The 27,113-nt window shown below is 37.9% G+C and overlaps 1 protein-coding gene across 1 annotated transcript in view; it reads left to right on the top strand.

The window, feature by feature from the left end:
* LOC139126985 (UNC5C-like protein) overlaps window positions 1-25,328 on the top strand; it is a 28,553-nt gene extending 3,225 nt beyond the window's left edge. Inside the window, exons 5-10 of the mRNA XM_070692903.1 lie at window positions 62-168; window positions 12,313-12,402; window positions 13,696-14,384; window positions 20,863-21,000; window positions 21,665-21,844; window positions 22,318-25,328. Of these exons, the coding sequence (XP_070549004.1) occupies window positions 13,734-14,384; window positions 20,863-21,000; window positions 21,665-21,844; window positions 22,318-23,571 (2,223 nt within the window). The 5' untranslated portion in view covers window positions 62-168; window positions 12,313-12,402; window positions 13,696-13,733 and the 3' untranslated portion in view covers window positions 23,572-25,328. The remainder of the gene's footprint in view (window positions 1-61; window positions 169-12,312; window positions 12,403-13,695; window positions 14,385-20,862; window positions 21,001-21,664; window positions 21,845-22,317) is intronic.
* The last annotated feature ends 1,785 nt before the right edge of the window (window positions 25,329-27,113 follow it).

Here is a 27,113-nt window from a genome sequence, read left to right as displayed (position 1 = left end):
GATCCATTTTTCTGCACAATTGGTCCGAGAGATTTTACAAAAATGCTGTTCAACTCAACAGGGGAATCTGCAGCTCTTGATTTGGGAGATTTCTGTGATCAGTATCCTACCGACACTGCTCGGACTTTGGAATTGTATAGTTTTGCAGACGTCTTCCAGACCTCCAAGGTGGGTTATCCAATTCATAAAAATAGTCTTTCCAAGGATATTTTCATGCGGAGTAACAGTTTCCAAACTATGCTCTCGATGATGGTCCCAAGTTTTTGTTGATTACTCTAGAAATTTTATCTGTAGTATTGTATTCTTAAACTGCGGTAGTTCATAAATAATTGAATAAACATACTACATGAGCTTACAATCATTGGCTGAATATAGCAAAAACATTTTAGCAAATATTAGATCTACACATGTTGTACACATTGTAATGTCCTAAATGAGTGGAAAAGTAAATTGCCGCATGCTGATTCATTTCAAATTTAAAGCCAAACCCTTTGTCCCGTTCGTTAGTCGATCAATAAATATGTGAATGAGCAATAATCTCAAAGATGGTTAAAGGGCCAGAAATGTTAACTTCGATAATTGTTTAGTCTTTTTTTTGAATATCTACCATAACTCCTTTTTCTACTCCCCAAAGCATGTTGATATACACAGTGCAGCCTGTCAACACAACTCCTACGTGTGTTAACTGTATTGTTATTGTTGAAAAGTGACTTCCAGTCCGGACTAGAATTCAAAATGTAAACAATAACAGTGCATTGTACAAATACATAGACGCTAAGTTGACAAGCAAACTAGTGGATGTATCAACATTCTTTGGGGAGTAGAATAAGGAATTGCAATGGATAGAAAAAACAATAAAGAAAATATCAGCAAAAGTTAGCATTACTGGCCCTTAAGGCCCATCTTCTAATCTGAGAACAAATTTGGTCTCAGACTAGTCGATGTCAAATAATCACAAAATCTGTAGCCCTATCCCCTAGTCCAGAATTTACATTTGCATAATAAGTGAAGTTAAAGTAGGTCAAGAGTGATAGACCTTATTATAATCTTACACAAATCACTGTTGAAGCAGGGGTCAATTTAGGGTCAATTGTCATTTTCAAAATGAGGAAAATGTTTTCAGTATAAACAAACGCATTTCAAGTTCTGTTTCCAATAACACGAAAGTTAATTTACGGGGCCAGGGTGACCTAATATATCACGAAAACTGCAAACATTACATGTTGAAAGGGAAATTCAAATTTCCTGTGTCAAATTCAGTTGGAGAATGACAACAACGAAACTGTAAGGTCTTAATGTAATCTTTCAGTATTTCACTGCCAACGCAAGTGTTCTGCTGAATTCACTTCCACTATCTGGTACCGGGTAAATCTTGTCACTAGCGCCAGGTACATTTGCATGAATAGCATGCGATTAGAAAGATAAAATTCATATATTATTGAATGCAGTTTATCTGTTGTATTGAGATGCTACGTGTCTCTTTGCAATAAATAGTCTAAATACCAGTACTCTAGTTTGGCCTACATAATTTGCGAAGCGTTGGCCAAATTTACTTGCAAAAGCTTCAGAAGTATTGTAGTTCACAGACACTGGCTATTATACTTGTAACTGCGCCATTGTTGATACAATAGTTCGCAAATTGGTTATGCAAGTCGACCCTCCTCAGTATCCGTATATAGTTCAAGATAGTCATCTGATTCATTGAAATCTATCTCACTTATATATATTGCATCTTTTCTCTTCTTGTCATAAATCATTTTCTGTTGCTCACGATACTTCTCAGTGTGTCTGTAAAATGTTCTTAGGCTCGGTCATGCCTTTCTCTTTCCTAAGTCTTTTCTTCACCTTGAATATAAAATTTGACCGAGAAATCAACCTCCTATGAACGCTGTAGCGTCTATTACTGCGAGGGTCCCAAACTGTCATATAACTTCTGTTACCACTTTATATATATGTGTGTTCTTCAGTGATAATATTTTTTTCTAATCGGCGCGAGATAAGATTTTGCTACAGCAGCTTTTGTAAATAACTGCAACTGCTAGTTAACGATCCATGGCCCGAGATCATGGTCTTTCTTGATTCTCAACCCGTGTTTCAAGGATTCTTTGTTAAGTTACAGGTAGCCCCTGAGTCACTGAAGTAGTCTTCGGTAGTTCAACTTGCATCCGTGCTAGCTGCATCTGCAACAGTTTCTATAATGTCATCTGGAGGTTGTAGTCAGCGTAGTCACTTACAGCTGTTCTCCTGGGAGAGCTATCGCTGGTGACGACTTAGTCTCCATTTATAATTGACCAGCATAATAGTCACCTTCTATGTTAGCGCTAAAACAACCATTCCCTCCCTTTTTGCATGTAGCAATTAGACAACTTAAAAAGTCAACTATCTGTCGATATATAGGCTATGCGACCATGTATTTGTTTTTCAGTATTTAGAAGGAATAATTCTATAGATCAATACTCAGCTCGATCTGGGAGTCAAACTGGAGTCCTATACTCATAGCCTTACTTAATAGATCTGAGTACGGCACTCGCTTGTTATGCAGTCCCTGATAAGATCAGAGAGTCTCATCTCATATATCTTAAAGGCCCAATCAAGTTGCTGGTCATCGTAACTTTGACTTTTTCTAATGAGCAGTTTCTTGCTTTTACCACTAGCAAAAACACAACTTAGCCTCTACCTTAAAAGCATTCCTGGCTCCAGTTGAATTCCCAGCTGGATTCACACTAGCGTTAGCATTGGTTGTCACCCTGTATACCTGCATCTGTCAAAATATTATTCAATGAAATCGCCTCGCTTTCTATTCTCAGTAGAAGAGAATTTATGCGCAGAAAATTAACCATAGTCAATTCATGAAGAGTATGATAAGTGTATTCCGTTCATTTTATAATTAGATAGTATATATTATTGCAAGGACCGCTGATGTAGCTGCTTCCACAGTCAACCTTGTCTCATCTAGCCCATGTATTTGATTAGGTTGCTCTTGGCGTAATTGCAATGCCAGAGGTTTTTGCTTTTCTTGTATTTACGTAAGTGTCCTGACCGAGCTTTACGTAGCGCTTACGGAAGCTTCCCTTTCATTAACCACTCTGCGTAACTGTGAGGTTTTAATATCATCATTGCAACATAATTGTTATCAGGGGAAGTATATTCCAATTCACTTTTGTAGCCCAACGATGATAATCATGCTGCTTAGTAACAGGTAAAGTTGAGGCATGATAGCCAGATGTAGTTCTACCTTGTTACAGTGATTTTATCTTGGGATCTTTGTCTGATAACAATTTTTCATCTGCAGCCTTCGAAGGAGCCCAACAAACCGTTTTTTTTTGGTGATAGGACTATTCCACTGTAGGTCCGACTTCTAACTCTTGCCTTGGCACTGGGGACGCAGAAAACATAAACATAAGCACTATTGGTTATCTGGACTAGCCATTTTTGGCCAGACCTTGAATACGCTGTTGTAAAATCCTAAGTATCCCCCTGTATTTCTCATTACATATTTTCAAGCTCTTTGGTGGGTTTTTGCCACTTATGAGTCTCCAATTTTACATACATACTTTTGTTGGTGAGGAAATGGTCCACAGAAATGCGCAATCGATGAATAGTCACAAAGCCGATTCAGCAGAAAGACAGACTCATAGAGTTCATTACACAAGCACCTCTTCCTTCCACAAAGTATAGGCATTCCTCTCCAAACGTAGAACGGTATAAATCTTATGTGCATCGACTTTATTTACAATACCTTGTAATGTTACACCTACACTATCGACACTTGATGAAACAAAATACTCACTGTTGAGTTGTTCCTGCTGTTTATACTTTGTGAACAACAAATACAATCCCCATATACATGGTTGACAACATTTACATTCTCATTGATTGCTGTACATACTCGCATTGGACGCTTTTGTCATTGACAAAGGTGACTGAGACACTCTTTGTAATATGTTCATTTTATTGGTTTCATATTCCATCAGGAGTTTTGTAAGCCGGTAGCTGGTGCCAACCACTATTGGGTTTTAACTGACAATCAACTGATCTATGGGAGACAGTTTGATTTCCCAATCAACATGACTGCCCAGTGCACTTGGATAGATTGTTCATTGCCAGTTATTCAGAGATGCTGTAGTTGCATGGTATATTTCCTGCTGTATGCCAGGATCATTTAGTTATCACCAAGGTTGTTCTGGATGACACATTTAGCACATTTCTTATTTTGTGCGTGTCTTCTTACTGCAGGCCATCTATGGTCATATCAATTCCATCTCTGTAGCATTCAGTAACATTACAAATCGTGAGATCAAACAGTAAATCTCCTCAAATTTGAGCAACTCTCTGTAGATTTTATCATATTACTGACGCCATTATTTTCAAGGCTAGTTATTAGGAGGTAAAAAACACGTCAAAGGCATCGAGCATGAGGGCAAGACAACTGTCCATTTTGGACATTAAGTGTTTCACCTGGTTTTGCCCGACTTGACTCTCGGTATAGTGGCGCGGCAGAAGCAAAATTTTCATAACAATTGTGCATTTTGTGATAAAAACATGAAATTTAGTATGAATGTAGATTATCATAATATAAATCAATTTGGATACCGAGCAACCACAGGTTGAGCCTAGTTCTGTTGTGGCGGCCATTTAAAAATATGGTCACTATATAATCCCCTACTTGCTGCCCTACGGATGATTCTGTGGGGAATAGTGGATGTATTTCCATCATAAATGCCCATTAAGATTACTATTTGCATATTTTTATAAGCATAGAGCCTCGTTCTGGTGTGGCGGCCATTTTGAAACATAGCAATCTTCAATTACTGTAAAATCCCATAGGTGCTGTTCTACGGATGATTCTGTGGTGAATAGTGGACGTATTGTCGTAATAAATGCATATTAAGATTACGTTTTGCATTGTTTATTGTTTGATTATTTCAATTTCTAAGAAAAATAAGTTCTCTTAATAAAATTATAGACAATATTGCTGCCGCAAGGCCAAAGTGGAAGATTCAAAATTGCAAAATTTAATCTTTTTTACAATGAGCAGCTGTTAGCTGTCCTGTGTAAGTAGACTATCAGAAGGTACCGTTCGGAGTTTATTATTTTATTTTATTTGTAATCGTTGATGCACATGTTTCAACCATTTTTAGGATTGCAGCTGGTATGTGTGCATCACACGTACGGCACACTCACCAGATTTTGCAAACTATTGGCCTAGATCGGCCCACGGCGGTTGTGGAGACTGTATGAAGTACTGGAGGGACTGTGCATAAAACAGATATCATACAAAGCATTGCATTTTTTGTATTATGCCAAGGTAAAACATTGGTATAATTTGATATTAGCCACAATTTGCATGGCAAACTTTGGGGTATCGGGTAAGTTTGGTCCTATTTCGTGAAAAATCTATGGAACATATTGCATATTTCATATGTCATTTTAAAGACGAATAAATTTCCATTCTAATGACACCAAACAAGTCAGGTTATGTTAAAAAAACTTAGCAGATGACTTACAAGTACTAGTACTACAAGACAAAGACGTGGCTATGCGCAAAATAGTGATTTTGCGGTACTCTTCAAAACACAACCATTAGAGTTATTGCATCCCTTTTTTCCTGTTAAAATTTTATTTTGTATTCTAGGGATCCCAAGGCTTCTATAAATACAGCTTTGATATCCTAGAGGTGCATGTAGACCCCATTAGCCTACGGAATAATATTTCTTGACTGCTGACATAGTGTCGTCCTTTGATTGGATCTAATACCGTGCATTTTATGCATAAGAATTGTGTTTTTGTCGGTATTTACCCGTTTAACAAGTCAGACGATTAAGAAAAGTGGAAAAAAATTGTAAATTACTCTTCCTATATTTTCTTATTGAAAATATTCAACCCAAAAATACTCAACGCGTTGTGCAGTTGACATTTACTAGGTGAGAAATACCTTGTCTGGCGGCCATTTTGAAAAATGGTTGCCATGGCAACGCTTAACAGATTTTCAGTGGCTCGGTATCTGAATTTGTTTAATACATAGTAAGGCAGATCTGAGCCAATTCAAATTTGGTGCTTTTACCAAAAAATGCATTGTGGATCTGCCGTGCAACACCACTAATAGTGGAAGTTTTGATGGAATAATTTGCAAGATTGCAAGAAAACATAAATGAGTCTTGCCAAGTAATTTTCAGAGAGACGCACAGCGGGGTGGAGTTGGCATCAATATGTTCTTCTTTCTGCAAACAACTTTGTACAAATAATAAATATATAATCTTGCATACCAAAAATAACAACAAAACTGTGAAACGTTTTCTGGGGAGCATGAAAAACCTTTCCTGATTTTGATGTAGCCAATGCACAGCTGCAAATAGCATTAGCCGTTTTAATTAAGGTTGATTTTATTATCTGATTTTATATCTGTTCTTAAGGAACTGCTCAAACAGTTTACCAAATTTCGTCTCATACCACCTACTGTTCACCATATCATGTAACTCTGCCTGGGTGATATGCAGGTCAGAATCATTATATTTCTCTTAAATCTTTTGGTTCCTCAGTCACAATATTTATTTAGCGATTACGGGACCTGAAGTGCCTGCTTGACTGGGAGCTTGGTTGAGGTGGCCGTGCAATGTTTTTATTTTATGACCCATGTCCCATAAAAGAGACTTAGGGCCAATGCTGCTATGTGCAGGCTGGGACAGTAGTCTTACTGCCCTCTTTTTTATAACTCTTTCGGGAGCAGGCTTGAACCTTTCTACGCGCATATCAACGTCAACAACACCGACCACAAAGGCCCCGTTAGGGACTCCCTGGTGTCCGAGCACACTGTGAGGCAGTGATGTCTTGTGCGGTGACGTTCCATATAACAGCAATTAAAGCATTGTATTCCGCCTCAAGGGGCACTCTGTTCTAATATGATCGGCGTCCTGAAACTTCATGAGGAATATCTGCACTTTCTTTTCGTATTGATAGTGGGGTCACTCCACATTGATAGAACCCTTATTGAAAAGTTGAAGGTACATCGTTTGTTGATACTATATTAAACAGGCATCTCACATATTCTCAACATGTTGAAATGGTAAAATCCACTGTCAGGGAAAAATTGACATTCTTAACAAATTTAGACTATACAAATCACAGTATATTCTTGTTTCAATCCATAAAGAACTTATCAAGCCATACATGACATATGGTCTAGAGGACTGGGAACCACATCTCAATAATATCTAGCTGGCATTCATAGATCACAGAAAATGGGAGTGAGAACAGGAACCTTACATTTTTCTCAACATGGAGACTCTTGCTAAGTCAAGAAGCATAGTCAAGGGGGACTTCAAAAAGCTGATGAACACTAGCATGTACGACAAGACCATTGAAGATGTCAATAAGCATCATCACTTCAAGTTTGTCCGGGTAAGTTGAAGTTCTGAAGCTACGATTACCAGATCAAGGATAATTGCATACTTAGCGACATGACTAGAACCAAAGTTGACACTCAAACTAACAGAAGGATCAACAGTGCAGAGGTCCCAGTCCAGAATACCACCTAACAGTGACATCCGATGGCTGTTGATTAAATACAGTACGAAACAAGTATATGGGCCCATTTGCTGCGGGACGACAGTACTTAAACTTTCTAAATTGCTGATGTATCACACAACGATGAGGAGTTCATTGCCATATCAAGCCTTGATGCAAGCTAAATTCACGAACCGATGCCAACATTAGGAGTGTGTCTGGCGAGGCCACTGCAACCTCAACACCATAGCTGTGCTATATGGACACAGACGACGTATATACAGCATCGTATATGAACTACCATTTATGCATGACACATTATGCGCAAATGTCTGATTGACCAAGTCTGGTACCACAGAATTGACAGCCTATATTGGACACTAGCAAGCTGACTCCTGACATCCTTGACAAGTACTGCATTCTCAACCTGAAGAAGACTGTGTGAAGAAGACTGTCTCACGGAGTAAGAAAATTAAGGTCAATCCGAGGCAGATAGTCACCCAGCATATACAAGAGGAAGACACAGCCCAACACCCATAGGCAGGTTATGCGAGTTGGATCTTTAAAGTCGCCCACAGCGCTTGGACCAGGACCACCCTGAAGTCAAATGCTAATTTTGTACATACCGCATGAGTATAAACATTCATATACGGTCAACTCTAGAAAATCGAAAATTCGTGGGGATCCCCGATCAGATGCAAGATGTAAAAATAATCACAGCTAGGCCCTGATAGACAAAGCAGAGATGGCAGACTAACAAAGTCACTTACAAAATCAATCAAGCCAGTTTCGTGCAAAGAGCATGCTCAGGCTACGGACCCTAGGGAGGACTGACGCTGTCATCCACCAACATTGTCAGGGTCTTTGTCACGGACTCTGTTGAACCCAAACTCCTCGGAATAGCCTCAATATATACAAAGATTGACTCTGCCATTCCACGGGCAATAGTCTACGTATCATACTCTGAAATAGTACCACTATCGGACTCAATTTTGCTCTTCACTCAGCAAAAATATTTTTTCTGACCCAGCCCGTGGCACTGACATTTCCGTTTACGCCTAAAGGGGCAACCACTTCGCCTATGGCAAAAGCATAAAGTATGTATCATTTAATCCCACATTAAAATAGTATATATTACGTTTAAGCGGTGGGCTGGCTGAGTTTACATCTTCTAGCAGAAATATATGTGGAGAAGATGTTTGTACTGTGTAATACCAACTGCATTTAGGCAAAATATTTGTCCTTATGTTTTTTGTATCATAATATGTAATATCTGTTATTTTTCCAGCCACTCTTTTTGCCCTTATTAACTTTTACATTTTTGAATTCATTTACCTTTGGGTTTAAGCCAACTTTTAGTCCATAATCGCATGACATATTTATATGGACAGAAGATGGTTTTCACTGACACTAACGGCATCCTGCTATGCTAGCTGTGTGCTAGCTGAGCGCACCCTCAATTTGGCAGCTATTATTATTATTATTATTATTATTATTATTATTACAAGTTTAGGGGCTATAAGTATTATATAGAAATCTAATAACAGTTCACTGAAGCTGTGTTGGAATTCTGAAAAAGAGGTGTTGTTTAACGTTTATTTTAATTTTATTTTGTCAATGGGGTGACTTCCAATTGTCGTACGTGCAGCGCAGAATTATGCATCATACTGTTCGGAGAGAGGGGGATATCATTAACCAAAGGGGTAATGCTTGTCGGAAAAGTGACATTAAGCAGTTTAAGCGATACCAGCAGGCCTAGACTCTTTTACTTTTGTGCGAACTTCATGGATACACGTTCAATCAGTTCAATTTAATTTTGTTTTTAGTTTTCTTCCATCAAAACTCACGACTATGAAAAAGATTTCGAACATAAATTAACAATCTCTCTCTCTCTATCTCTCTCTCTCTGTGCAGTGAAATTTCTTTTCTGCGACCACCGAACCTCGTAAGCGTCATATTGGCATTGCAGAATAAACATTTTTTTGCATCTCGCATGTTTCGCCCTGCCAGAGTAGTCTGGCAGAGCATGCGATTTGCGTTCTTCACTGTTGGAACACGCGCAATTCACGCGCACGCCCTTCAGAGAGCATGCGCAATTGAGCCTATGTGCGCGTGTCAGTAATGCTCGTGCTATCGTGTCGTTGAACAGTTGAATGTTGATAGAAACTGGAATTACTGCAGAGAATACTTTTCAGGATATCACATGTGAGTGTTAAGGTACCAAGTAGGACGTTTAGGAAATTCTTTCAGAAAGTTCAAGCCGCCTGTGGCCATTGTGTGGAGTATAAGCTTGTAAGCTTACGTAACTGCAGCGTATTTATACTGTAGGCCCTACATATTGCCGGAATATAAGCTTATGCGATGGAAGTTTGTGTTTCACGTCGTTCAATCATTCAGATGGAAATGCCGCCCTTCTCCAAACTTCGAAAAAAACAGGGTGACAGACTTTGGAATGCTAACTCTTGTATAAAATGACGTAATTTAATGAGCAGACATTTGTATTCGAGCACGGCTTCAGTTTTGGATTCGAGAACTCTCATCATGGCGGATTCACTGAAACAGTCAGTTATAGTCTCAACAATCCAGAGGGTGAGTCGAACTTTTTCCTATGTCCATGTAGCACTTGTGCAAAATTAACCGAATCCACAGGCCTTTGGCGAATCAATAAATGCGTTTTTCACCAAGCTGAAAGGTGGACAGATTAATATTTTTGTCGCATGTCAATAGTTTGATATGACTATCGCCTTTTACAATAATACTGGCTATTCCATTGAGCATTGTGCTACAGGTCAAAATCTTATTCCCCAGGTTGACGTTACATATGTAGAGATTTTTATAGAAACTATTCCATAGCTATTTACATTTCTTTATCACTTTTTGCGGTTTTGCGGTTTCCTGTTTTTTGTTAGCCGATTAGCCGGCACACGCCAAAACGACTAATCTTTGCGGTTTTCTATAATTGTGAGTTGGCACACGCCAAAACGATTAGTCTATTGCGTTCGTATTTCTGGGCACGTTTAGTCTCACTGTTTACCTCCGGTTGGTTAGCAACCGCAGTTTAATTGACAGCCGATTCTTTATATTTAGGGTAAATTGTTGCAATAAGTGTTTCCTACGACGTTCGCACAAGTGAGGGCCCTATACTATGTCAAGTAGGGCAGTATTAAACGTGAAACATTTATCTTGTAATATTTCCCCCTTGCTTGGCTTGCTGGATTTAAAAAAAGTGTTTAAAGGTATACAGGCATCATGTTCAAATTTAGCCGTTGCTACCATGGAAAGGGATCTAGCTAATCATAGAGTTTATGGGGTCACGCCAGGTCACACTAAAATAATGCACTACTACATGGTCATAATTTTACTATAGTTTAACAATAAGAAATAGTTGTCTTCATTATTCTTCCTGGAATGAGGCAAAGAAATCATTAATTGTAAATACATAAAATAAATAATTACCAGTGAATCATGTGTTAAATAAAAAACTGCGCGCTACTGTTACTGATTGTGATAAATAATGGTATATTGGGTGCTAAGGGGAATTGGGTTCATAAAATTAATTTGAGATACTAGTAGAATTAATTTTATCACAAAATTAATTTGAAGGCATAAACTTGATTCGATGAATGCATAATAAGTTAGTACTGTAATATACTATATAACACTTATTTGAGATGACTGCATGAAACAAAATTAAAAATGCTTGAAAAAATCATTTCTGGTCCATATAAAATTAATTCTAACACACTAAAATCAACGGAAAACATAATTTTGACCGGAATGGCCCCAATATACATTATCTTTATTATACATCTGCATCTGCAATCTTTGGAGTTTTCTTCGTACAGTAAATTTCGGTATCAGAGGACGCAGAGTCCAATAACTTTGACGCGGAGTACAATAACTTTTGGTGTTATTGGACGGTATTTGACCTTTGACCTCAAAACACCATTACGTCAATGCGGGGAAATACTTCTAAACATTCGGTACTCACAAAGTTAGTAGTGGTGAATCAAAAGCCTGTGAATTCGGGTGAAATTATGCTGCCGACCTACAATTTCTAACACGTAAGCTTACACTGCGCTGCGCGGGTTTGAAATGTTTTGTGCGCTTAGCGGACGCTCTTAACCGTACGCGTTCTCAGTTTGCTCGCGATCGCTCAGTGCAGTGCGGGACGGGCATCCCCAAAAAAGCTTTAATTTTGATTTTTTCGAGGTAAAATTGAATTTAAAAATGTGTATAATAATGAGGTTATTCCCAAAATACCGGGATTTAGATCCGAGTAAATTTGTAATAGGAATTAGGGAAAAAGTAACATTTTCGATGCCAAAATAGTTTCCATGGCAACTTGAAACATTAAAATAAGTCTGGTTTTTGTGTTCTGTGACCCGAACTACCCCACTAGACAATTTTCATATCAATCAAAGTAACTTTTCATGGGATATTAGAAAAATTGAAATTTTCAACCCCTAAAACGGTTACCATGGAAACATGGGGCAGTGAAATCGATATCATATTTGGTCTTTTCGACCAAAAATACCCTAATGGTGAAATTTTCATGGAAATTGAACCTATTATTATTCGCGTTATTATTTCTATATAATACTTATATTAATTATTATTATTATTGTTATTTAGGCGAGTTTGTGATATCTTCATCATTTTCTTGCATACATGATCATATTTAGAAACGTTATTGATTCTCAATACATTGTCATGACGCCTTTTCATCAATCAGTTTACCAAAAGACTTATAACAAACGCTTATCTGAAAAAAATCATTTAGTGATTATCATGTACCTTGTTTTATAGAAAAGATACCTCAGGCCGAAAAGGAAGGACGGTAGTGTGCATACAGGAGTACATATGTCAAATGTGTCGGTACAGGTTGCAATACCACAAGTAAGTACCTTGTATCATTGAAAACATTCTCTATCTGTTAAAATTCATATTGAATCGGGGTAAGTATATTTAAGGTGGAGCTGCATGTTGCGCACAGTCTTTTTCAAAGCAATGTATCTCATCAAAGGTGACAAGGAAACCCCCTCATACCATATATTTTCAAAAAGCAGTGACTCTAAAGTTTAGTATAGTAGCAATAGTTTACTCGAAAGATGAAATGCGTGTATATCTGGGGTAAAAATTTGGTATAATGATAAAAATTAAGCTTCAGTGAAAAACTTGACGCCCTTTACTGAAATGTAATATTTCACTTGAAAGAAGAGTATATGTAGAAAAAAAGACCATTTGCATTCACTATCCTCATTCTAAAATGGCATTGGTTGAAATAATGACACTAAAAAATGATTAAAATCATGATAAGCAAAATTAAATTACCTCTTAATTAAAATTATTGCCAAACAAAATAACATTTTGTTATATGATATCACATTTAAAGAACATAATGAGAAAATTTCAGAAAATTTGACCCATACAGAATGGAGTTACATTCGTTGGCTGTCTTCAAATTCGATTACTTGGCAATCGAAAAAGTGAACCCGGCCAGTATTTTAATCTTGGATTAAAATTGAATGAATATTTTAAAAAGTGATTTTGAGCAAAATACGCTGTGTTGAGTGCAGTGCCCCTTCAGAAACCAGCTGGAGACGATCTTAAATGTAAAAGACACTGATGGCGTGTTATCCGCTTGCGTATAGACACGGTTTTGCAACGCTGCCACAAAGATTATTATCTTTAAGGAAAGTGTACGTATAAATAACACAATGTTTCTCTTCGAAGTGGAAAAATCGTTGCAAAATTGCGTTCTAAAGACTTTAACACAATTACGCAGCACTGTTTACTTATTGAACTGCATATGGATATGTTTTGTGTTTGTGCATTGTATCCCTGGAACTGCGGAAATCTGAAATTTTATAACAAATTACCCGAACGATCCAATGATATCACCACAATCTGTCGCCAAGTTTTAGGGACCATCTGTCATGAAAACTGGCCTAGATAAAATTGAACACTTGCATCGTTTTGACTGCAACCTTTCTGTTGATTTCGAAATCGATCATGATAGATTGCATTATTCGAAGTACAAAATGACTAAATGAAGTTCCACGTTTCTCTGTGTTCATGAATAGAAGGTATACTTCGAGTGAGTTGCTTAATTCCAGTAATATTAATCAACCGTGTGGTGGGCGTATAATAATGTCGTGATGTTTTGCGGTTCCTTTTTGTAACATTTAGGCTGAGGAGTCATTTGAAACTCGTCTTTCATCAACGAAATGGTGAATATGAGAAAGAAGGAAAAACTTCCTCCAGTCCCTGCATACCCGATGCCAACATACGATGGCGCTAGTATAACGAGCATGCACTTGACAGATGACTGGCCGATGAATTATTCCGTTGGAACTTACACAACTGGAATATTCGACTCCAGAGGAGGTTTCCTGTTCATCCAAGATACTGGTGTTGAACTGTTTATTCCACCAGGAGCAATCGAACAGGGAAAGCAGCAGGAAGTCAGTATTCAACTTGACCGCAGACCCCAAAATGCTCCAGCTCTCGGACAAGGCGAATGTCTTGTCAGTCCTGTTGTGATGTGTAAGCCTAGCGGCCTACATTTCAAGGTAGCTGTGGTTCTTAGTTTCCCCCTCTATGTATGTGGTACTGACTTTAAATTAACCCCGCTCATTTCACTATCAACGACAAGCGAAGGTCAATCAACCTGCTATGAGAGCCTGTCAAATGCTAACGATGGCGTTTGCATTACAACTGATGGTCGCTGTATTTTGCTTGTGAACCACTTTACTAACTATACTGTGAAGGAAGGGAGAGTGTCAGCAAAGCATACCAAACTCATGATTTTTGCCGACCTGCAAGATGACGTAGAGATCACTTTACGAGTGTGGCTCCTTCATCCTGATTGTCAACAGGTAAATATCTCTAACTGCGGTATTTACATATGGCATGTCTCCAGTGTTTGTCAAACTAAACTTGTTTTATACAAACATAGTACAGTGTTTTACATGCATACGTAAGTACTCATGTACTCGATATGTATGTATGTATGTATGTATGTATGTATGTATGTATGTATGTATGTATGTATGTATGTATGTATGTATGTATGTATGTATGTATGTATGTATGTATGTATGTATGTATGTATTGTTATGTAGGTCATTTCCCCCACACTCATCATGACCTGAGTTCAATTAGTCTAGAACATTCTCAAGGTCACTGCCCTTAATGACCTCACAACCTTGAATTCAATTAGTCATGTTTGGAATGTTCTAGAAATTTAATTAGTTGTGTAAGAGAGATAATTTTAGAACAGTAATTAGCATGTCAATAAAAGTTCTAGATTGTTCTTATATGCCCTTATGTAAGCACATGTGTATAAAAGGGACGTGCACAGCTTCCAGTCAGACTTTTGGGATCGTGTCTCTTGTGTGTTACTAAACTCCAGCAGTAGTCATTCTCAAGACTTTTCAAGACCTTCACTGCCAACGCTGGATTTGTACTGTGGACTTTGTGCAACTTCAAGCCTGCAAGCCAAAGGACTGTTCATTCATCCGACTGACTGTTACAACTCTGAGACTGGAGCTTTGCCGTCCCAGCTGAGATAAGTAGTCTGTACACTTTAACAGTTGGTATTCTATCCCTGACTTAGCAATTAGTTTTATTTTTGTAATAAATTTGTTTAAACGTAAACTGCTGAGTTCACCCTTTTGTTCGTATCCTCTGCACGTAACAAATTGGGGGCTTGTCCGGGATACGAATATTTTGAGCCGTTTGACAACATTTTGACAGCCTTTTCAAAACTACTGTATACTGTGAACTCAGCGAAATTCAATCATGGCGGAATTCAAGCCAGACGAATTTATGGATGACCTTGATCAGGACACATTTAATTCCCTCAGAAAAGACAACCTCATAGCACTGGCAAATTTCCTTAAAGTAGATGTCAAAAGATCTATGCGCAAGCGAGAAATACAGTTCAAGATTGCAAAACATTTAGTTAATTCAGGCCATTTTGAGGAGTCTGCCCTAAAAGATTATGAACCTGAGTCTTCCTTTGAACTCAGAAAATTAGAATTAGAAATACAGGCAGATTTGGCACGTGAAAAGTTACAAATGGAAGAAAGACAGAGAGAGAAAGAATTAGAAATGAAAGAAAGATTAGAAATGAAACGTTTAGAGCTTGGACAGTCAGGAAAATTCTCCCCTTCCGACAGTTTTGACATCACTAAGCATTTCAGGCTAGTTCCCCCTTTCCAAGAAAAGGATGTTGACAAATATTTTCTCCATTTCGAGAAAATTGCTCAGATTCTGAATTGGCCTAAGGAGTCCTGGTCTATGCTTTTGCAGAGTGCTTTGGTGGTAAAGCCAGAGAAATTTACATTCAGTTGTCAGTAGAGCAGGCTTCAAATTATGATTCTGTGAAGGAATTAATTCTCAAGGGCTATGAGTTGGTGCCTGAAGCTTACCGTCAGAAATTTAGGGATTGTGAGAAGGTGAAAGATCAAACTTATGTTGAATTTGCTCGAACAAAAGAACAACTGTTCGACCGGTGGTGTTCTTCGGAAAAGGTCAGTCAGAATTATGACAAATTACGACAACTTGTTTTGATTGAGGAATTTAAAAGGTGCATCCGGAGTGACATCAAGACATTTATCAATGAACAAAAGGCAGATACATTGGAGGTTGCTGCACGTTTGGCCGATGATTATTCATTGACCCACAAATCTTCATTTCTCAGCAAACCATCCCAGTCCCTTTCCTACAGAAACAATGCAGGTAAATTTAACTCCTCCTTTTCATCCAAGAATTTTTCAAAGGACAGTAGGAAATCAAATGACAACAGTTCACAGAGTTCAAGTAACACTCCCACATCATCAGATCCCAAGTCTCAATCTCCTTCTGACAAACAGTTCGGTACACTTTCTTGTAATTATTGTAAGAAAGATGGCCATTTAATGTCAGATTGTTTCAAATTGAAAAGAAAACGTGAAGGTCAAAGTGGTCAAAGTGGATCTAAGCCAACCGGCTTTATTTCTTCATCAACTCAATTAGAGTCTAATAATGTGTGTAACACATTTTCTGAGGTTAAACCCCTCTCATCCCCAATTAATGAGGTCAAGGTCAATTCTTCTCAAGATAGCATTATGGGTATTTTCGAACCATTTATTCATGATGGTTTTATATCACTTTCTAGTGATTTTTCTTCGCTACCCCTGTCAAAATTTTAAGAGATACCGGGGCTTCCAGTCTCTTTTGTTGGCAGATACCCTGCCGTTTTCTGAAAAGTCATTTTCAGGTTCTAAAGTTCTTATTAAGGGGGTAGATTGCAATGACTTTATTCCTGTTCCTCTCCATAATGTCTATTTGTCTTCGGACTTTGTTTCTGGACCTGTGACTTTAGGTATTAGGCCTTTTTTGCCTTTTGAAGGGATTCACCTTCTTCTTGGAAACGACCTTGCTGGGGACAAGGTCATTACTAATCCACTTGTGACTGATAATCCTAGCTTAGATCAGAATCCAGAGCCAATAGAGGAAGAAATTCCCGGCCTTTTTCCTTCATGTGCCATTACTCGAGCCATGTCAAAGAAAACTTCTGAGAATCAAAATACTCTCAAAAATAATGTCACAGATGTTGACTTAAATGACACCTTTCTCAGTCAGGTGTTTGACACGGATCATTCCGTTATCCCTCGTGGATTTGAAACTTCCAGTAAAACTTCTGCTGACCAAAGTCAGACATTTTCTAGATCAAATCTCATTGCAGAACAACACAAAGACCCAGATATTTTGTCTTTGTTTGACAGGGTAGATGATGAAGGTGAAACTTCAGATAGCTCTGTTTCCTATTATACAAAATCTGGTATTCTCATGCGTAAATGGAGACCTCCAGATGTTTTGGTTGATGACGATTGGGCTATAAAACATCAAATTGTGGTTCCAAAGCCCTATCGTGCTGAAATATTGCGCCTGGCCCATGAAACGCCCTGGGCTGGTCATTTGGGAGTAAGGAAAACTTATCATAAAATTCTCAGTCACTTTTATTGGCCTAATCTCAGGCAGGATGTAACACATTTCTGTAAAACTTGTCACACATGTCAAATGGTAGGAAAGCCGAATCAGACCATTCCAAAGGCCCCTTTACAGCCAATTCCTGCATTTCAAGAACCCTTTAGTAGGATACTCATAGACTGTGTTGGGCCCCTACCAAAAACAAGATCAGGAAATGAGTACATGTTGACAATAATGTGTACATCAACTCGGTTCCCAGAAGCCATACCACTGAGAAACATAAAGACAAAGACTATAGTGAGAGCTTTAGTCAAATTTTTCACTTTATTTGGCCTCCCCAAATGTGTCCAGTCCGATCAAGGCTCAAACTTTATGTCTGGAATTTTTCAACAAGTAATGGATCAGCTAGGCATTAAACAGTATAGGTCATCCGCCTATCATCCAGAAAGTCAGGGTGCTCTTGAGCGATTTCATCAAACTTTGAAAAACATGATTAGGACCTACTGTTTTGACACAGAGAAGCAGTGGGACGAAGGAATTCATTTTCTGCTCTTTGCTGTTAGAGAGTCAATTCAAGAGTCTCTTGGTTTTAGCCCATTTGAGCTTGTATTTGGACATACAGTCCGTGGCCCACTTAAGCTCGTTAAAGAGAAATTCCTATCAGACGATGATGATTGTCTGAATATTTTGCAATATGTGTCAGATTTTCGTACAAAACTCTCTAAAGCATGTGAATTAGCCAGAGAAAATCTTGAGTTATCTCAGCAGTCAATGAAAATCAAATATGATAAAAGCACCTCAAAACGGAAGTTTGAACCAGGTCAAAAAGTTCTTGTTCTACTTCCGGTTCCTGGCAAACCACTCCATGCTCGTTACTTTGGGCCATATCTAATTGATAAGAAATTGAGTGATTTAAATTACATCATAATAACACCTGACAGGCGAAAACAAAAACAGCTATGTCACATAAATATGCTTAAGCCATATTTGGATAGGGATAATCCTACTATAACTCGGCCTGTCAGTACAGTCAGTTCTGGCCATTATGAAGAAAGTGATACTGAAACTGACTTGAGTGAAAATACTCTAAACTCAAAGCTGGGCTCGGTCAAGCTTCAGAACTCAGAAATCCTGGAGAAGCTGGAGTCTACAAAGTTGGCACACCTCCAGCCAGAACAACAACAACAGCTGAAAGAACCAATCCATGAACATTTGTTCCAAGATATTTCAACGAGGACAAACATCATCTATAACACCGAAGATGTCTGCGACAGTAATCCAGTGGAACAACATCCAGACGGACTGAATCCTGCGAAAGCGGAATATCTCCAGGAGGAAGCCAAGTATTTGCCGAACAATGACTTTATCGAACTCAATAAAAATAACTGGACTTTACAATGCATACTTTATGCCAAATTCAGTGCCATTGCAAGTTTTCCCATACCAAACTGCAAACGACAACTGATGCGCTTTCTCGGTATGGCTGGTTACTACAGAAAATTCTGTCCAAATTTCTCCACAATTACTGAGCCTTTGACTAACTTACTTAAAAAGAAAGTAAAGTTTGTTTGGTCAGAGCAATGCCAACAGGCATTTGATACACTTAAAGCCATACTGCAAAGTGCTCCAGTGTTGTCTGCACCAGATTCACTTTGCATTCAAATTAGCTGTAGATGCTAGTGATACGGCTGCTGGTGCTGTTTTATTGCAAGAGGAAAGTCATGGTGTAGATCATCCGGTTTGCTATTTTTCACGCAAATTTAACAAATCCCAGAGAAACTACTCTACAATTGAAAAAGAGTGTTTATCTTTGATATTAGCTTTACAGCATTTTGAAGTTTATGTTAATTCTTCAAATCAGCCAATAGTGGTTTATATTGATCACAACCCTCTTGTATTTCTGCAGAAATTTAAAGGCAAAAATCAGAGATTGCTAAGATGGAGTTTAATGTTACAAGAGTCTAATCTTGACATTAGACATATCAAAGGCAGAGACAATTTAATTGCAGACTGTCTCTCTCGTATTTAGAGTTTATTGTTGTTCACACTTTTAAGATTACATTTGTAAAAGAAAGATTTTTCTTTGAAAAATTTTCTTTTTTGAAGAGGGGGTGTGTTATGTAGGTCATTTCCCCCACACTCATCATGACCTGAGTTCAATTAGTCTAGAACATTCTCAAGGTCACTGCCCTTAATGACCTCACAACCTTGAATTCAATTAGTCATGTTTGGAATGTTCTAGAATTTAATTAGTTGTGTAAGAGAGATAATTTTAGAACAGTAATTAGCATGTCAATAAAAGTTCTAGATTGTTCTTATATGCCCTTATGTATAAAAGGGACGTGCACAGCTTCCAGTCAGACTTTTGGGATCGTGTCTCTTGTGTGTTACTAAACTCCAGCAGTAGTCATTCTCAAGACTTTTCAAGACCTTCACTGCCAACGCTGGATTTATACTGTGGACTTTGTGCAACTTCAAGCCTGCAAGCCAAAGGACTGTTCATTCATCCGACTGACTGTTACAACTCTGAGACTGGAGCTTTGCCGTCCCAGCTGAGATAAGTAGTCTGTACACTTTTAAAGCTTGTATTTTATCCCTGACTTAGCAATTAGTTTTATTTTTGTAATAAATTTTGTTTAAACGTAAACTGCTGAGTTCACCCTTTTGTTCGTATCCTCTGCACGTAACAGTATGTATGTATGTATGTATGTATGTATGTATGTATGTATGTATGTATGTATGTATGTATGTATGTATGTATGTATGTATGTATACATGCTAGTTTGACAAGTTTGATTTTGCTCAAATTTGTTCTGCTTATTTATTGTTTGACATACAATTTGAAGTGTTCTAAAATATTTGTACTGTGCACTATAAATATTTCTTTGTCATCATCATGACATAGAATATAACATTTATTTAGAAATCACTTAAAATAGCGATTATTATTGTGTAGAAATTCTGAGCTCAACCATGAATCAAAATGTGTGATAGATATATTTCGGCATCTTTTGTCATCCTTTCCGAATATGCCCTGTATGACTATTTTTGCTTCTCTATACTGTCAGAGTACCCTATGCCTGTTTTTATCACATAAAAACTATATTCATTGCAATTTTCCATTTCAACGTTTTCAAATAAATATCCTTAAATCGTCAACTATAACACTCTTTCTTTACGCAGAGGGTTACAAAGTCATGTTGCGGAAATTTGTTCACAATTTGAGATTTTGCAGTAAAGTCATTCGCAAAATTATTTGTTCAAATATCAGACTGTGTATAATTCAATTGCCTAATATAAAAAGACAGAAACATATTACATAACTATGGTAATAAATTCAGGTAGAGACATGATCTTTTTGTGGATTTTCTTCTGTAGGAAGTACTAGATAATGAAACCCGGTTGGGAGGAACAGAGGTTTGTCCCCCAAATCCGTTCGCAGTTGATACGTCGGGCGGTGATGTTGAAGTGCGTTTGCAGTGTGACCATAACTGGGCAGTTCCCACAGAAGTAATGGTACGCATCAATTTCCTAATGTACCTTCACTTACATTTGCCTAATACTGTAATCATAGTATTGCATACACAACATCACCCTTCAAAGATTTCATGCAAACATTTTTAGAAATGCAGTAGATCATTTGATTCAATATTAAAATACAAGTTCACAGTATTTATTACCCATGCACTGGCTTTCTTCTTGCGTTGAAATTTGGAAACAGCCTTTCATTTGTCCTGGCATAACGTAGATAGGAAGAAAGTGGTCATCACGAAACCAATCGAAATATGTTTATACATGGGCACATCCAGGCCTTCAAGTGCCAGCAGCCGTATTTGTTTTATCTGTTAACTCTGTAGACATTGACGGTCTTTCAACATTACTGTGTAATGTGTTTGTTTCAAGTGCCTAAGATGCTGAAGATCTTGAAAAATTGGCATTTGCAATACTTTTCCTTGGCGGAATTTCTTAATTTCACCCGTCTAAGAGAAACTTGTGAAATCTTTCACATTTTGCCGTATGCACTTTGTCAATGTACTAATGACAACTATGTGGTAATAGACTGGACAATTTTTCATAGATATGGACAAATGTGAATGTGTTTATTTTTCCTGATACAAATGATTGAGTGTTGTGCATGTTTTCATCTTTTGCATGATCTCATTTGCTTGACTTCCTTCAGAATATGACATTGAGCCGGATTGTCGCAAATTGTGGTCCATTCCACGAAGATGTCATTATGACTAAAGTCAATGAAGCAGCTGAACGCGTCCGCGTGGACTTGCATGTATCTCAACCGAAATCACATCAATCTGACCATACGTCGTTTCGAATATCAAGGAAGATAAAACAAGAACAACCGGTAGGCGTAAGCAATTTTTTTTCCTAGGAGCTATGTTTTTCAAGGAGTTACGTTTGCGCTGTTGTGAAATTGCTATTCAAAATCCTGTGGTCAATTAGGTGCTGCACTTTCTAACAGAAATGTTCAACAATACATGAAAATTCAAACTTCCCAAAGACTTGTGCTTGGTGAGAATTTGAAGGATTGTTTCCTATAGGTACAAGTGTTCTCTACTTTCTGCACTCTAGATAAACAAAGTTATGTTTTATGCTGTGCGAGATTACTTTGTGTTTGCTTAAGATATGAAAAACTGACTGCATATTGGACGTCATGCTCAACTTGAAATGCCTTCATCATCAATTTATGCTATTTAAGGTATTCAGTTACTTGTTCTTGTCCAACATGTATCTTTCTGGTCTAACATTTTCCACTTAAAACTATTGTTATGTTGTCACGGTGTATTCTTATCCTTATCTGTTTTCTTGTTTTTGTAGGCGATGCCATTGCAAATTTCCAGAAAGGTGGAGACACAGCAGCGTGAATTACCAACAATACCCGAAGGTCTCTGCGTTGCTATATGTCAGCTGATGGATCCGAGCAATCCGTGCGGGCGTGACTGGCGACTTCTGGCAGATAAAGTGACCATCAATGGTAAATCTCTTAATTGTTGTGACAGACAACTTCTGATGGAACTCGTACCATTCCGTAGCCCAACATACCAATTACTAAGCATATGGCAGTCTTTTAGAAAAGGCTTTAGTCTTCGTTACCTAGAAGAGCTGAAGGAGTTGTTCACATGTATAGATAGGACCGATGTGGTTGAACTACTTGAAGCTTTTATATGTCTTTGCAAATCAGAGGGAATGGCAGCTGCAGATGCTGGAATACGACCACCTGTGCATTCCCAAATGTGTAATAAACATTTCTACACCGTTGACAGTATTGCCCGCTGTTGCCACTCCAATGATCAAGAGCGCAATCAGCAGCCTTTGCAACTCGAGAGCGAAAACGGAGCGTCATCAAACGAAATAGAAGCTGAAGCTGCTGCAAAAGGCATAAACCAGAATTGCCAGGGTGAACTCGACAGCCACTCAAATGCACGTGCAGATACTATGCACCAACATGTCAAAACTGAAGTAGTTAAAGAGACAAGGACAAGATTGCTTGATATTGACTATCTACAGGACGTAAGCAATGAACATGATGAACAGCATGGTATAGATGCAAATGAGAATATGAAACGTGATCCTCAACTAAGCGGTGGTGATTTTGTCACAAATTTGTCCATCTTGACCAATCATCTGCCAAACGCAACAAATGATAGGATGCGTACCTCCACATGTTCAGATAAACCTAAAGAAGAATGGGATGAAATTCTCGTCGAGGGAAGTATATGCAGAAAAGATACGGATGCACCGAGTCGCAAGATATTGCATCCATCTCATGCTTGTCAACCCATGAACGGATCATCCTTTTGTGTTTGTCTCAACACACACGAAAAAGCACTATCGTCTACACGAAACCCACACGCTTGTACGGGACGTGTCTTCACTGCGGAGGCACTAGAATATTCCACTGACGCAATTGAGCAAATGCACCTCCAATCCAATAATGGAACAGTATACCAAAATGACATTGGGAATTCTGATATCGCACGAGATTCAGCATATGATTCTCTATGGCAGTGCGAAAGTCAGTGTACAAGTCATCGATCATCAGGATCTGGTGAACCAACACCAAACATGTAGTTCAACGCCTTTCCCCATTCCCTCCCTATGGTTTCAGATGTGTAACGTTGACCCATACTAATCAACTAGGTCGATAGGTACGATTACCACATACAAACTTTCCCGTGATTCATTAAGCTTGCTTACACTTCACATCCTAAAGAAACCATCTGTCTTGGGTTAAGTGACTTGTTGTTTTAACAAATGACAGGGTTATTGGAAATGACAGAAGGCTGATGTTGACTCCAGATTCAATTTGAAAGATCATCGACTCCTTTATTTTGGCAATATCTTCTATACTTTAATATATTCGAAATCATGTGAATTTATGTAAAGCCAAGTTAGTCATTATAATTTCGTAGATTTGAAACCATTTAAGTAGCACGTTGGGTGGAGGGTTTTAATTTAGGTTATTGCCGCGCTGTTTTGTAACACTAACCTTAAGTGTTGCTTATAACCGACAACTTGTTGTGTCAGCGTCAGGTAGTGAGAGTATTATGCATCAAGGCCGTTACCTCAACAGACAGACCGCAAAGGGAGAAGTATGACAACAATAATGCTTGCGAGCATATCATACTAAAAGTTGGGAAGAGAGCAACATCCGTAAAGGTGAACGTGTAAGGGTGGCGCTTATTGTGAATGGATATACATTTATTGTTAATGTAAATATTTTTATTGTGAATGTACATATATTTTGTTGACAATATGCAGGCAGAAGGATTATACATGATCTCATAAACTATATTTAGGACCCTAGTAATCCTTACTTTAACACTTTTCATTTGAAAATACCTGTTTTCACATACATTATTGTTGATTGTTGTTCGGCGATAAAGAAAATTAGATTTGTACCGTTAATTTATTATTCATTTAACAATTGGTTGATAACGAGGTTACACTTGCAGGTGGTGAATTAATGTCAATGTTTAGCGTGTTTCTGTTTCTAAGGAAGGGATTTACACGCCACAAGATATTTTTTCTCTGTACAATCGATCAGGCTTCAATATTATCGTACCAAACTATTCATTGGTAATTGGTAAACTGCAACATTTAAAGCGGCAATAATAGATTCATCGTATATTAAGATATTAACAAGTCTACAGCGTATTTGAATTTAACTTTGTCGGCATTTACTGGATTTACATATCAGTATTTTATCATCAATTTGCTATACCTCTTATTTGTTCGTGTTGACGCAAGTGTTGATATCTTATTGTGACGCTTATTGTGAATGTTCATGCTTTTGTTGACAATGTAACGGTAGAAGGATTATCACGATGTTATAAAAAGTATTGTAACCTTACAACCTTAGTAATCCTTTTAAGCGTTTCATTCATTTAAAATACCTGTTTTCATATACATTTTTGTTGATTGTTGTTTGGTGATGAAGTCAGTTAGATTTGTACTGTTGTGCAACATAAGTTGCAATGGCCGCGCGCCTTTGTTTACTAATCTATGTTGATCGCGTGACCGAGAACGCTGATATTGATAATATCATCAAGCTCCAAGATCCCATTGACCACGCTTCCCGTGCAATATACGCGTACACGTCTTTTTTTTGTCGCTGGCTTAATGACCAGTGAATGAATTTATTTTGTACTTGTCTATTGAAATACGTTCTGGTGTGTTTTAGGGTATACCGAACTTTTCCACAAAATGTAACTAACTAAGACTTCGGTACTGATTCAATACATCTATTTTGTCCTTTCTGTACGTTGTTCACAATACCAAAGCAGACGTACTGTGCTCTATATACAACATATATTTACCTGACGGAGTTGAGTCTTGTCATTTACTTTCACTGGTATGTTCACAACACAGCATAATGGAATAACATACAGTTCAAAGATTACCACTTTAGTTTGTTACGAGAAAACTCAAAAGTTTCTCAAAACTCCATCTATCACAACCGAAAATCATAACGTGTCAGGGGCGACATAGTTACAACAATTATCTGTTAATTAGGAACAATAACATCCGAGGGGCTGTTTTGGAAAGTTAGCCATTTATCCCCTACGGACCCTTATAGAAGAAGACTTATCAGAGAAATAAAGCATTTTATAATCATCCCAAGTCCCCAACCCGTGAGAAAACAGTGGTAGCACATGTAGTGATTGGTTTTTAGCTCACGCGTTCGCAGACGCCAGATGCACGCCCATACTAAAGCTGAGATATTTGTTCATGTTGTTATACTATAGCTGATTAGTAGAGACTTTTGTTTGACTTTGATTGTTTAGGGATGAATCACATCAGATAGAATTAAACGTGTGAACACAGCATATTAGGGAGAAACTAAAATGATGGCAAACTGTCTTCGTTGTGAAAGAATTAATAAGTAGCTAATAAGTAGCTATGTCTGCACAACATAGTCCGTCCGATAGATACGGTATCAAAGTCTAAAATATGGCACACGGAGTTGCAATCTTCTGGTTAGACAGATCAAGAGGTTTTGGTGCGTGTGCATTTAAAGATATACTGCATCTACATATTTTAGAACCATTATGATTATGATTCACTTCGAAAAAACCTTTGTTCGGGTCGAAGCACCAAAAGTTGAACACTTGCTTTCAATATTTTAACAAGTTCATGCAAGGTTACACAAACTCTTTAGTCTGTCCTGTCACTTGATTGACAGTTCATTTCCTACATGTCTAGTAACCCCTTGGTTTATTCGACTTTATTGAATCGAGAAGGCATTTCATATCATAAATGATTTTTATGCCTGCGATCTTAGGCATTTATAATGCATGGTGGATACATCAGCCCAAGCCAGCACTATTCCTAGGTGATAAAATTCTGACAAAAAAGAATTTGAGACGAAGACATCTTTTAGTTGTTAGTATCTCTTGCCTACTTTCAGAAACACTCATAAGAGTGGAATTTCCTGATACACATAGCTGAAACGTTGTGTACTAATGGGCCTTTTCCTTCATTTTCTGCGATCTGATATAAAATAGGCGGAATTAGTCATATTTGTTTCTGGTTTGTTGTATCTTGCATAATGGAGACTCGTTTACGTTTTCTGGCTCACATGCAAAATCGCAAAAAGTAAGGGACAAAATTTCTGTAACTTATGAATTGTGGGTTAAACTGCGTTGCATAATTATTAGTATCTCATTTGCATGGTCGGTGTTTTCTTTCTAATCAGTGTATATAACAAATGAATGAGCGCACAGAATATGATCAGATATTAGAGAGATCTGAGTATGTGCTCATCTAGCTGTTGTCCAGAGTTGTATAGAGTAAAGTTTAACTGTGTCCTGTTACTATGGTGACAATGTCCCACAGCAAAGCTATACATGTCTTTAAGGCAGCCCTCTCTTTTGATTACGAATTCCGACAACTGGCCACTGTAACCGATCTTACGGAAATTCATCAAAAACACGGCTTTCTCTAGACAGTCAACGATGAAACCAATCTGTTGACCATCTTATAACAAAGACAATGGCGGATTTTAATACGCACTGTAATTTGACATTCGGAGAGCAGGGATTATGATCGATGAAGTCAGGTAACCTGGAAAAATGGTGACCATGCCAATGGCAACTTTTACACGGTCCATT

The sequence above is a fragment of the Ptychodera flava genome, unplaced genomic scaffold (genome assembly GCF_041260155.1).
Source record: "Ptychodera flava strain L36383 unplaced genomic scaffold, AS_Pfla_20210202 Scaffold_28__1_contigs__length_4768798_pilon, whole genome shotgun sequence".
In the NCBI taxonomy this organism is placed as follows: domain Eukaryota; kingdom Metazoa; phylum Hemichordata; class Enteropneusta; family Ptychoderidae; genus Ptychodera; species Ptychodera flava.
This window is presented reverse-complemented; position numbering and strand designations above follow the sequence as displayed.